This window comes from Platichthys flesus, chromosome 15 (genome assembly GCF_949316205.1).
Source record: "Platichthys flesus chromosome 15, fPlaFle2.1, whole genome shotgun sequence".
Taxonomy (NCBI): Eukaryota; Metazoa; Chordata; class Actinopteri; order Pleuronectiformes; family Pleuronectidae; genus Platichthys; species Platichthys flesus.
The window spans coordinates 19402554-19416329 of NC_084959.1; the positions used below are offsets into that span (position 1 = coordinate 19402554).

Sequence of the window (13776 nt, forward strand, 5' to 3'; positions counted from 1 at the left end):
TTTACTGAAAATTGGTAAAAGAGCAAATATTAACAAATTATGAAAAGAAAATTAACACTATGGATTGGTTTAAAAGGGAAATATCAAGTAAGATAATTTGTAAATCACTAATGGCTTTATATTTAATATATTAAATTATTTTGTAGGAGTATAACAAGAATGATTTTATATTTCATGTCAAATACAGCCCATCAAAGCCATTCAATGATTGCTTTTGATTCATGCAAATTGTCTTTGTGAGTTAGTCTGTGTGGTTTTGGCAAACCACAAACAGTACATGAATAATGCCAACCGACTTACCCCGAAACAGTTTCACATTGGACTACAATTTCTAGAAGACATATCAAAGACAAGCACATTATCTTTTCTCACAGGTTTTTACAATGGAGGTGGGGATCTTGTTTTTAGAAGCAACAATAATTCTTAAGCTTCAAAACATGATGTTTTCCAGTTGTGTAACTGCATTTTGACTATATTGTCTGCTAGCGGCTGCATGTTAAACATTAACTGAGAGAGAGTTCAGGATCAAAGTATTAAGGAGGTCATCAGGGTGGTGAACCCATGAATAGATTAATAATTTATAAAGATGTGATCAAACAAAGAATGCTATGGGAAGCACACCCATTGTCCCTGTTAAATATCAGCCTGACTGAAGGGAATTCGTGCAACATAAAGAGAGGGAACATGTATTCAGCTTGACATTCCTCTGACTGTCTGGCTTATTGTTGTGTTGACATGTGATGCAATGAATGCATGACCCCGCCGCTATCTGCTGTTATATTCCCTCCTCCATTAGCACCTTGGATAACCCTTTCACTCTCCCAAGTAAGTGGAACACACCACCTTTATTTCGCTCTTGGCTGTGTAAAGGTAATATAAAGCTACAATTGTACTCTCCCTTTCCCAATGTCAAACAATATCCAAGTCATTTCCAAAGTATTTCATATAACACTGCTAAGGGTATTATTGGGTAAGAAGTGTGTCAGGACCTTTATCACTTGTATCGTTTCGTGATTGCTCAACCAGACCAGCACATTACACAGTCAGGCTAACCACTGAGCTCCCTCCCATGAAGAGAAGGAAGTTAAATAGCAATAAAAGAAACAGTAAAGAGTCTTGTACGTCCCTCTCTTCCACTCACTTATGGTTATTTCTTTCCATGTGGTTCAGCTTTACTCTGTTTTGCAGCAACTCTACTCTTGCCCGGTCAAAAGCCTCATATGGACTGACAGATCAATCCCCAGTATTGGGTTTCTGAGATAAGAGTGTCAATCAGAGATGATGGTGGAGAGGTGAGAGTTTGTACTTTGGACCCACTTCAGTTGCTCTTCTTCTTCGCCACAGGCTGCAGCGTCTCTCGGGGTAGTTTTCCTTCTCTCGTAGAAAACATGAAAGTTGATTTTGCTCCACTGGACGTGCCCCTCCAGAGGAGACTGCAGACGGCCACGGTGCTGCAGTGGGTCTACTCTTTTCTTGGCCTGGGTGAGTTTGCATATCAGTATATAGAGTATGGATAAATAGAACTGCTGAAGGAACAGAGGTCTATTACAGTTAGTCGTCACTTTGTTCCATAGGTGTTCAAAAATGTTGGCCTGGTTGCTCTTGGGTAACATTTAAGTAAATATGAGAGGTAGAATATGATCTCAGTAAAGTGTAGTCCTCACCAGTCTGCTATGTTTGGAACCACCGACTGTGTTTGTCCAGCTCTGAAAGATAGGTGCTGTGTAACTCCTCCTGCCATGATTCAAATGTAAAAAAAAAAATTAATCGATTTTAAACTGGATGTTGCTGAAATTGTATTTTATTTACATATACAGTGTCTATATATGTAATATATGTATAAATGCAGACTATTGTATATTCTTGATGTCATTTGTTGTCTTTTAATACAAGACAAAGGGATCCCCGTAGCAAACTGGAAACCTGATTCAATCTTTTTGTAGGTCTTGAGACCAAGAATAGGAAAGTGGATATAAATGCAGTTCATTTTACCATATACCAAAAAAGGTTCACTGAGATTAACTATTTACTTTTACGTACTTTCAGATAATAATACCCCGAGGCCTTTGTTTAACAGTTGACATTGAAAGAGCCAGGAGGTTTGATCTAAAACTAAAGTCCTCTAGGCAGAAATTCAATAATAGACTCTACAGTTAAACATTGGCCCACCAAACACTCCAATCTCCTATCTAAAGCCCACTTGATTATACTAAGACGCATGGGAGAATCATTTAAAGTATAGATGTAGTACTGTTTTTGAAAAGAAGATCTTTATCTCAACACTGATGACCTCTGTGAACCTGGAGATCCATCAAGCTACGTAATAGTGACATATCAAACCGTACTGACATCACACACAACCACATTCTCCCAGAGAGCCTCTGTTGTCTTGAACCACCAAAACCACATTTGCAGATTTGCATGTTTTTGACGCAGAGCCGATACCTACCATTCATAACATGACCAAACTCATGCTATTCTACTGTCACCATTCATTCAGGGTCAATGACATGTAAGGGCAGTTCAGAGTTGATGCTTATATGATGCACTTGTGTAAAGTTGCTGCTGATACAGTCTTTTTCCTTCCTCAGCACCCACCTGCATCTTCCTGTTCTTCTACCTGCTCTTCACTCGCTACTGGCTGATCAGTGTGCTGTACGCCACCTGGTGGTACTTTGATTATGACACCCCAACACGAGGAGGCCGCAGGGCGCCTTTTATTTGTGGCCTCAAAGTTTGGGGATACATGCGGGATTACTTCCCTGTCAAGGTGAGCAACAGCTTCCTGATGGCTTGCGTATGAAGCCAAAAGGTAGATGAATATGTATACTAGAGATGAAACACTTTCCATAACAATTATAATGACCAATGTTACCATGGTTTTCAGTATCGCCGCTGTATCGTTAACAGATGCTAAAAATGTTCAAATCATAAGGTAAATTATGTATTAATCAGAACTATAAATTATATAGCACTATATGACTACATATAAAATGTGCAATTTACATGGAAGGGGCAAATCTTTAGCTTGGTTAAGAAGTCATACCATCATATCATGATAATGCTGAAGACAGCAAATAAAGCAATTTGATCTGTAGCTCTGACACTGCCTTCTGTTCTTTCGCCATGTTTTTACAACGCACAGCAAATGCACATTGCTTGATGTGCCTGCATCGTGGAAACTTTCTAAATTTGGTTGATGCTGGACATTATCAACCAAACCCCCCCCTCTCCCCCAGTAATTATATTAAATAAGGAGATATCATCCCTAACTGTAGGTACATTACTACCTTTAAGCAGCCCTGACGTCCATGTTGGATGTGCTGGGATTCACCTCGGCTGCACAGGTCTGTCAGTTTATCTAATCTTTGATCTCCACCTACATACAGCATGAGCAGTGGCTCTTATCTCTGTCCTTGGCAGCAATTGGAGCACTGAGGGAAGACGCCCCTCTCTTCCCTAGTCATGCACTGCATATGTACACACAGCATGTCTGAGACACAGAACTGTCTTTGTGTATTTACATAGTGCTATTGAAAGAATCTGCACTGTCAATGCTTTATGCTAAGCTAAGCTAAGTGCAGTCTCCTGGCTCTTCCCATTCAATGGACAGAGAGTGGTATCAGTCCTCTTGTCTAATGATTGGCAAGAACATGAATAAATGGGGTACGCATATTTGATTTGCCTCCGTGCTCACACAGATTGGAAGTAATCTTTCAGTTTTCAGAGGGTCCAATTTTAAAACAGAAAGCAGTTAATTCATATTCTAACTTAAAATGAAAGGCCACGGTCTGTAAATCATGTAAACCAGGTGAACGGGAAGGCTGGTTACTTCTCATTACACTGACACACATTAGTCAATATAATAAGGTCATATATAACTGATCATTAATGCTGTATGTTATACATATGTTTTCTTTGAAATGTACTTTGCTTTGTTGTGCTGGTCTTGTAATGTGTTGACGAGAGGAGATAAGACAGCAGTAATACTTCAGATTCACATATATGAAGAGTTCTGCTGAAACAGGACAGGTCTAAATGTGCAATTCACACTTCCTCCTGGAAGCCCGTTGATCCCCTCTGGTGGTGGTTCATGGGTAGTACATGTCCCTAACTTTGTGTCTTTATTCATGTCAAACCTAACAAGAGTCTTTTAAGAGGGACAAATAACTGCAGAGCACCTCATGAGAGGAATTCACAGAACAGCATTATCCAGAATACAAAGTTCATTAAGAGGAGGCTCATGATTTCCACTGTGCTGATAAGGCTGCAACAATACTGTAAAAAAAAAGAAACAACCCTAACCCCAACAACTGCATAATGAGTCTAACAACAACACAAGTTTCAACGTGTTTTAAAAAGGGTTATCTCAAGCACAAAATGTATTTAAATAGGCTAAGTTATCATTGGCCTGCATTTCATATATATATATATATATATATATATATATATATATATATATACATATATATTTAGGATAGATTATAATAATCTATATGTAGACAAGAGACAAGTTAAGAACATGCGTCATTTGAACATTTGTGCGTGTCCATGTGATATATGCCTATGTACATGTTTGCACGTCACACGGTCATATCATTGATCTATTAATTATCTCTGCCAAAGTGTCTGTGCATGTGCATGTGTGTGTTTTGCGTCTATGCATCTTTTTTTCTCCAACTGTCAACCTGCAGGAATTACAGATGATAAAAAAGCCTGTATAGCAAAGACCGCCACATTTACATGTTGCACTTATATGCATGTTGATGAAGATACATGGTCACGTTTAGATAAAAAATAAGTAATTAATTAATAAAGGAAAACTAGGTCAGAATCCTAAAAGAAACAAGCTCCATCACAAATCCTGTTTCTATGTTGAGTACTAAGTTGGTCATGTCTATGTCACAGCCATAGATGAAAACATTGTCTTTCATTTTGCCTTTTTTGTTGAGGAAATTCGATTCCTGTCCTCTTTATAATTGAAATGCTTCTATTACTTTCAATGTCATCATACCTTATTTATGTTGCTTTATAGACACAATTTCTTGATTCATGCCCCCACATCTGCTGGGAACATTTAATATTAAATAATTGTAATTATAAAAGCCGTGTGAGATAAGGCATATACAACAGTGAGCATCATAAAAGCAGAGTCATATATTAATAAAAGCCAGGAGACGACCAGTACAGAAGTAATTAAACCAGTGCCAATGTGAAAATAAGTGTCAGATTGATAATGAGCGTATTGTGTGTGTGTGTGTGTGTGTGTGTGTGTGTGTGTGTGTGTTTGTGCATGTGTGTGACATTCTGTCTGTATTTTGATGTTAGTAAGACTCTTAGGGTCTAGTTATTTTGTCTGTGTCTTATCACAGACTTCATGTCAATGTTACCAGGCAGAAGAATGCTGCATCTATTTACTTTCTGTGTAAAAAAAGAAGGCGAAATACAAGTCCACTCATTTCCTAAACTGAAACTATTTTCCTTCTGCACCCATCTTATGCATCTAGTTCAAAGTGAATCCTCTCCAGCATCATCTGACTGTATGCCTCATTAAGGTTCGAACAAAGAGTCAATGTAAGGGTGAAGAGAGGCAGTGTATTTGAGAGGGCCTAATTAGTCTCATCTGTGTCTTTCTCCACCATTTCTAATTCCAACATCATCAGCTCACAGTCACCAGCTGATGTGTGCTCACATGCTTTTTAGGAGAGGCACAAAATGCAATGTAGGCTGGTTGATTATGCTAATAAATACTGAACCGACACTTTTAAAATTCAAGTAAGTCCAACTCTTGCAGTTTACATCAAATAGGCTCCAAGAGATTATATAGAAGACTAAAGCAAACAATAATATATAATTCTGATTATAAATAAATCACTATTAATGTAAAAAATGCAACACAACATACAAGTATAATATAATAAATAAATAAAGAAGAAACTGCTAAGAATAAAATCTACCTAGATCTAAATGTGGATCCACACAAAAATGTGTCCACCAACTAAAATAACAATAACAATACAGGTTATGTTGTGGTGACCCTTCAGGCTAGCTCTGTGATTGGCCATTCATAGACAGCTCTACTGCTTGCTTTCATCTTCAAAAGTCATAGTTGGTCTAATTTTGTATTTCCTGCAGTTGATCAACAACAAAAAATTGTCCCAAAGACATTGTTTACAGGATCAGTGTTGGGTAAATGTCACTTTTATTAGATAGCATAAAATAAATGAGAATGAATTGGCTGCCGGGTCATCCCTCAGAAGAGAACACAGCTCTCAAATGAAGGGTGTGAATGTGGCCCTAAAAGCACACTGACCTCGAAAACAATCTCACACACAGATACAAACAGCATTTGTTTTTTCACAAGAGGGCAAATCTCTCCCTAACTGCACCACCCAACAAGCGTCTCTTTGCTCCTAACAGTGACCGATAGTGACTCTCACTATCTCTCCCCCTGATGCTGTGGTCCAGTGGAGACATGAAAACACCACTCCACTGCTCAGATATCTCAGCTTTACAGTTAGTGATCAAGAATCATTAGCTCTGACAGTACAGATAAATATTACTCAATGTACAAGAATTGATAAAACACTGAACAGCTTCTCTGACAGAGATCTTTTACCCATCAGCCATCGGGTGTACACATCAAACCATGTAGCTCCAGTTTGGGGACAAACAAGTGCAGTGCGCTACTGTTCCAAGTTTCTTTTTAAAAATAAAACCAGGAGAGTTCATTTCGACATACATCTGAAAAACTGATCATTAGTCCAATCACCATATCTCTCTGCATACAGGGTTCCACAGTAGTGTGTATTTATCTACAGTGTGTGATTTGAGTGAAGTTGCAGTGACCAATACTGAGAAATGTCTACTACTAAGAACTAAAATAAAAACATGAAATACTCAGCAGGTGTATTATAGCCAGACTGTGATGTATATGAATGGCAGCGTGGACAACAAGGTACATAGCCTGACAATAACTCAAACATGGCAGGGGATGAGGATTAAGGCTTTGATCAGTGATGGAAAATAAACTCAGCTTTTATAAAGAATTTAAATTTGTATTCCAAGAGGGAAATATTAGAATGACTCGATAGAGCACCTCCTGAAAAATGGAAATTGTTTACCAATATGAAAAACATTACTTCGATTGGTAACACATTTATACATATGTTTTTATTTTTATTAAAGTTATCTATTGTGTGATTACAACTTGTAATTTTTAGGTTGAACAAACTTCATTATAGTGTGAGTTACCTATTGAAGCAATTTCTATTTCTGTTCTTAGATTTTGAATCCAAAAGGTTGAACCTTGAAATTGAACCTGAATAAATAGTTACTTTCCAGCCCTGAGGGAACAGTGAAGGTATGAAGGGACAGTTTGCAGAGGGCACGGGGGGGGGGGGGGATCAGAGGGGTCAACTGGGATATCAATGCACGTGTTTGGGTTGCAGCCCGTTTGGGGCACATTGCAACATGTTCAGGTCTTTTAAGAGGAATCAGACAATCTGAAATAAAGTATTATCCTATTTTACTATGTAACTGGACGTATTGACTGACAGCCACATTATTAACTCTCATTTACACGATGTTCTTCCTCCAGCTGGTGAAGACAGCTGACTTGGATCCCAGGCACAACTACGTCTTCGGCTTCCATCCCCATGGCGTGCTGGTGGCAGGAGCCTTCACTAACTTCTGCACCTACGCCACAGGATTCAGGCAGCTGTTCCCTGGCATCACCAGCTACATGCTCATGTTGCCCCTTTGGTTCAGAGCCCCGTTCTTCAGAGACTACATCATGTGTGCAGGTTTGGACTTTTCAATCACACTGGATCAAATTCAAACGTCGCTGTCATTCAGCAACACGCAGCGCAGTGTGGTTTATGTAGTGTAATTTACAACAAACAGGGTTTAAATGTAATTCCACAGACGTCTGCCTCTTCTTTCAGTCTGTGTGTGGAACGCGCATCGAGCAAACTGTTCATCTTATCAGCTTCACATTCGGCTGGTTCATTTTTGATGGCATATAGTGCTATTTATCTTCAAAGTAGTAGCAAGACTTTTGTTTTGTTGCTTATAGCAAAATTACAGAGCTTTTATTTTGAAAAGTTTCAAACATGGGTCTGAAATTTGTGTTGATTGCATAAACAGACCCCTGATATAGCCAAAATACGATGTATGAAAAATGAGCAGCAGTTTGTGAAATCATACCAACTTATATATAGGATACAACCATGACAATAACAAATAAAATTCTGTTTAATTTTTATGAAAAACAGTGATTATAAAATGTTTAATTCAGATAAACCTGGTAGGATGAACATACAGTTTTCTAACTTCTCTCTGCAGCATAGACTGCTTATAGGAAGCTCTGCAGACAACATCGAGCACACAAACTATATATAACTATAACAATATAGAGAGAGAAATACTTGAGGAGGACTTACTGAATTAGCTCCAGAACATTTACACAGGCCAAAAAAACAGCCTGTTTCAAACTGATTCTATGTAAAATGATTTAAGCTTTTGTTTGACTTGCTTTGATAAATCTGTATTATTTAATCAGCCTTTCTTTTCTGCTCCCACACTTCAGGTTTGATTCCATCTGACAAAGAGAGCGCCAGCTATCCGCTCTCCAGAAAGGGAACCGGTAACGCCGTTGTGATAGCAGTGGGTGGAGCCCCAGAGGCCCTCGATGCTCACCCTGGGACCTACAATGTGATGCTGGCCAAGAGAAAAGGCTTCATCAAGATGGCCATGGAGCATGGGTAAGCACAGACGGCCCGGGGGAAAAGAGGAAAGAGTGTTATCAAATACAGCTAATTCTAATAAGTCTTATGGATTATTCAAGGGATTTTGTCAATCTATCCATTTTATGTTACTTGAGACTTGAGGCAAAATGAAACAGAGGCTCATTTATGTTCCTCTCATGGAATTTCCTGGTAAAGCAGGGCGTCTGTTATGAGACCATTTTAGAAGCAGATGAACAACCTGATCTGAAATGGTGCTTGATAAATCAATTGGAAACATTGTCATAAAAATGTTTTCAGAGCCCATCTGGTGCCGGTCTTTTCCTTTGGGGAGAATGAAGTGTTCGATCAGGTGGACAACACGAGAGGAACGTGGCTGCGGTGGACACAGGAACAATTACAAAGCATCATGGGGATCTCCCTGCCTCTCTTTCATGCACGTGGCATTTTCCAGTACTCCTTTGGTCTCATGCCCTACAGAAAACCCATCAATACAATAGGTGAGTAAACCCTTTAGGTCACCTGAGGGCTACAGTACATGCAACAGGTTACAGTGTGCTGTTCTGAATCTGTGGCTCAGCCCTCGGTGACATTAAGTCATTTTGTAGACTGTTGCCAAAACAAACTTTTTAAACAATTAAAATCTGTCATAACTGATCTCATTTAAAAAGATTACATTTTCTGAACAAGGATTCTAGTGTCGTTTTGTGGTTCAATATTTCTGAGTAAATGCTGCTAGTTCAACGATTATTACGCTGGAAGTTATCTACGTCACGACATGGCGATTCTATCCTGAATACCGGGACCAGGACAAATCGATTCAACATAGCTGGCCTTCACAAACAACACATGAAGCTCAAACAAGGAGCAACTTGTAAGTAAACTAAAAAAACTTCCTTTGCATGTTGTAATGTTTTGAGTATCAAATGCTGACAGAGCTTTTTTGTAGTCTCAAATTTTTCATTAGCATACTTCAAAGGCCTTAGCATCACTGTGCGCATGTGTTACATTAATGTCAAAGCAGGGCTATAATGTTAAAGTTAGTTAATTCTTTTCAATCAACTCTTTGCTGCTGTTAATGTTAACGCCTCGATCTGGTAAATGTAAACGAACCTGAATGAACTATCTGTATGTTTGATTCTTGATTAAGTTAAAGCTAATATTCATGAGGTTAGCCAGATACTGGATGTTGCAATAGCTGAGGAAATCTGGAAACCTGTAGGAAGCCTATGAATTTTTTTTCCTTGCAGGTTGAAATGGATACAAAAATTATAAAAATGTTGAATGTAGAGCCCACAATCAACCCTAAATGTTGGATGACCTAGGATTTGTGTTATATATGTGATATAAACTAACTGTCTGTTTCCTTACATTTAACCTGACTGTTGCTCCCTCTGTGCATATTCCAGGATTCATCACTGACGCTACTGTTGCATTTGTCACAGCGGTCGCCGGCAGCACTACAAGTTCAGTTCACTTCCTCCCTGCAGGCACTGCTGCTGTGGTGGAGGACGGTCTTGTGACGAGCGACGTCAACAGGACGGCTGATGCACTTGCATTGTTGTCTGGCTTAATGTATGCGTGGCATTAGGATGAGCCCGTGGGAAATTTATCCCATCCATAAATTACTGATATAGTGTGTTACTGAACACACGATTGCTAAAAGCATTTGAATTAAAAACATTTGTATTTGATAGATTATGTTTTTGTAACATTTTATTTATCAACTTAATTTGTATGTTTTCAAGTAATTAGCAGTCTGACGGACAAGCACTTTAAGATGCTCTTGTTAACTTGTTCCTGTTTGATATGTTGACGTGTCCATACCTGCACAGAGGTATATGAACAAAACCACCAATAAACACAAAAAATCAGGAGGGGTCAGATGTTTAATTTTTACATTTGTGGATGTGTCTAGTCCTACTGTGCCTGTGCAGGTTTTCCTTCTATCCAAACAGTTCACCAGGGGATCTCACACATTAACACACTTTCTCTCTCTCTGGACTAACAGAACCTATGCAGACTGTCACTATTCCAAATATGTGCTAGACTGTGTAAGGTTCTAATATCAGGCCCCAGGTCTGTTTTCTTCCATGTGGAAATGTTCAAAGTAACTACAACGATGTACACCGTGATTGCTACAGCACATGCTTATATATCTTCTTTTGTTGCTTTTGTCCTTTTTTAATATCTTGTTTATTTCAGTCGGACAACTTCATTTCAAACGTTTATTGAAGCAGTAGAACAGGTTTAGTGTTTGGCATTTTGACTTAGTCACTTCCCACCATATGATTACAGAGGAATGATGGGAGTCATGAGCAAATACTTGCAAACTCCCCCCCCCCCCCCTCCCCCTTCTCTCTGATTAAGTAGGCCACCTGGTAAGGTGGGTGTGTGTATTATAGATGGTTGTGGAGAAAATTCACTAAGGGACACCCCTGTTAAAAAGGAGAGATCAGTACACTGACCCAGTCTCATAAAATATCCTAGTTATTGGGAAGTTTGGAGCTTTAATTCTTGTGTGAGGGTTTTTTTATGAAAATGTAAAATAGTAAAACGCATGCAAAATACACATCACAATTTCACTTTGAAATATAATATATACATAAAAAAGAGAAAAAGGTGGGGGTTTCCACAGTTGTTTTTTGTGTTTTGCACTTTATTGAGTTTTACACTGTATGCCACCATTTTGGTTTCCAGATAAAATAGACCTCCAATAGCATTAAACAAGTAATATTGCCCATTAATAAAGTGCTCTGACTGTGTTGTCCTGCACCTTTTCTCCTCTCTGCAGTCGGGCGGCCGATAAAAGTGGAAAGAAACATAAAGCCAACACTTGAGGAGCTGGATGCCCTTCACCAGCTCTACATGGATGAACTCAGCGACCTGTTCGAGGAGCACAAAGGCAACTATGGAGTGGACAAGGACACTCACCTGAACTTTGTCTAAACTAACCTGAGGATGGAGAGGACATGAATGCATATTTATTTCTAAAGCTCCCGCGCTACGTGTTCAGATAATTGTCCTGTCGATTAAAAATGAATGGAATGAATGGGAAAGCTTTGGTATCTGCTGAATTTTACAGGTTGTTGTGGGGAAAAGGACAAAGAGGCAACTAATGATACAAGTCAGGTTTTCCTCACTTCTCCCAGTTGTTCCATCTCTCTTGAGTTTTGGATTTTGTGCAAAGTCTAACACTTTCTCAAATAGAGTCATAGGTTGAGTTTGGGTTGCAACATATTGTGGAGACCCTCAATAAAACTGTGGTCATTTCAGTATTTGGTATCTTTATAAACTCTGAAAGGTGAATAAAAATTATGTATTTACTAAATCGTCTTCTCTTCAGTTTGTATGTTATGACCTTGAGACATTAAAGTAATATTCAGAAATGTTGGGACACTAGTAAAGCAAATAAGAATGTTTTTAAAATTGACAACTTTTGTTAACTGCAAGATCTGAGTTATTTTAAAATATTTAAAACAACAATTAAAACATACGTTTATAATTTATCATTAATCATAAATTCTTATTATGTTAAATCTGTTAATTATGTGAAATGTGTCTGCTTGGTATGAATGAGTTCATCTGGTTTTAGACTGTGAACTTTGGCAGAGACATTTTATACCAGATTGCAAACTGATATTTCAAAATAAAATGACTGGCAGACTGGACAATGCCCTGAACCTTTCAACACAGTTTGGGCAAGAGGTGTGTGTGTGTGTGTGTGTGAGTGTGTGTGTGTGTGTGTGTGTGTGTGTGTGTGTGTGTGTGTGTTTGAGCTGATTAAAAGAAGACCTTACAGCACAACTATGATGCAAAGGAGGCAGATAATTGTGAAAATATTGTATCTGCCAAGATCCAGATTTATATCAGGTTTGACATCTGACCTTTGACCACTGCGATTAGATCAGTTAAGCTTTGAGTCCAAAGGGCAACTGGTCAATAGAAGACTTGAGATGTCCTGTTCAAGAGGCCAAAAACATGTTTCTGGATGTCTCACTGATCTTGACCTCTGAATACCTAAATCAAATCAGTTCTTCCTTTAGTTTAAGTGAATGTTTGGACCAAATTTGAAGACGAGAGGTGCTCTTGACACATTGTGTTCTACGGACGGATTGGCAGCCTGAAAACATAATGCCTCCTGCCACTGGCTGCCTCCAGCACAGTTGAATAGACATAATATTCAAAGGTATGAGATCAGTTGCCATCTCGGACCAGCTGAAACCAGTCAAATCAGGGAGAGTGATGTTTGGTGTGTTCCCAGTCACAACAGACCTCTCAACTTCATAGCTTCATCGTACATGTAGGGTTAACTGCAATATTAATGTGATAAAACCGATTGAAATCAACGGACCAGCCTTTAAGTCTCATGACACCCATTGATATTAAGAGCATTAATGTGATGGGATGTATATTCATAAATCACACTGGGACCAGTTGTTTTGACACAGCTGCTCACTGTTTGGTTCCAGGTTTCTCTACGCTGGGTGGGTGAGCGAGGTCAAGGTCAATACATTATTGACGTATTTTTGTGGTCAAAGTACAGAAAGTCCTGTGATTGGCTATCTAGTCTACAGATGCAGTACACTGCATACGTTTTTCACCTAAGAACATGGGATGAGAAACCAAGATGTCTAAGATGCATTGCGAGTGCTGCACATACTGACACATACAGAAAAAACTGTAAGAATGGTGTGAAAGCAGAACTCATCACATCATGACAGATTTGCACGCTAAAGAAAATGCATGAAGAAATAGACATTTGTACCATCAGTAATTGGAAGAATAAAAAATATCAGCAGTGGAGTGTACTGAAAACTGGATGATGATATTAAAAACAATTATACCACTCATTGTTACACAAGCCTAATGTCAAGGTCCATCCAAAAACAGTCCTGAGCCTGTCACCACTAAATACTCTAGGTGGTTTCAGTTCAACCTTTTGGGGATAAACTGCAGCAGGTACAAAGTCCTAAATAAGTTTTTAGTAGAAACTGAGTGAATTAATTAATTGGATTAACTGGGACTG

At 38.7% G+C, this 13776-nt stretch overlaps 1 protein-coding gene across 4 annotated transcripts; it reads left to right on the plus strand.

Moving 5' to 3' along the window:
• Positions 1-734: 734 nt before the first annotated feature.
• mogat2 (monoacylglycerol O-acyltransferase 2) lies at positions 735-12078 on the plus strand. Of its 4 annotated transcripts, XM_062405867.1 has the most exons (8): positions 854-870; positions 1345-1482; positions 2592-2770; positions 7601-7805; positions 8591-8765; positions 9048-9247; positions 9487-9621; positions 10157-10621. In XM_062405867.1, coding segments are annotated over exons 2-8 (990 nt in total). In that variant the 5' UTR covers positions 854-870; positions 1345-1388; the 3' UTR covers positions 10159-10621. The 4 variants fall into 4 exon arrangements, with proteins under 4 accessions (XP_062261848.1, XP_062261851.1, XP_062261850.1 ...); XM_062405864.1 differs by lacking the exons at positions 9487-9621; positions 10157-10621 and adding an exon at positions 11542-12078 and having other exon boundaries at positions 735-870; XM_062405866.1 differs by having other exon boundaries at positions 9487-10621.
• Positions 12079-13776: the final 1698 nt, after the last annotated feature.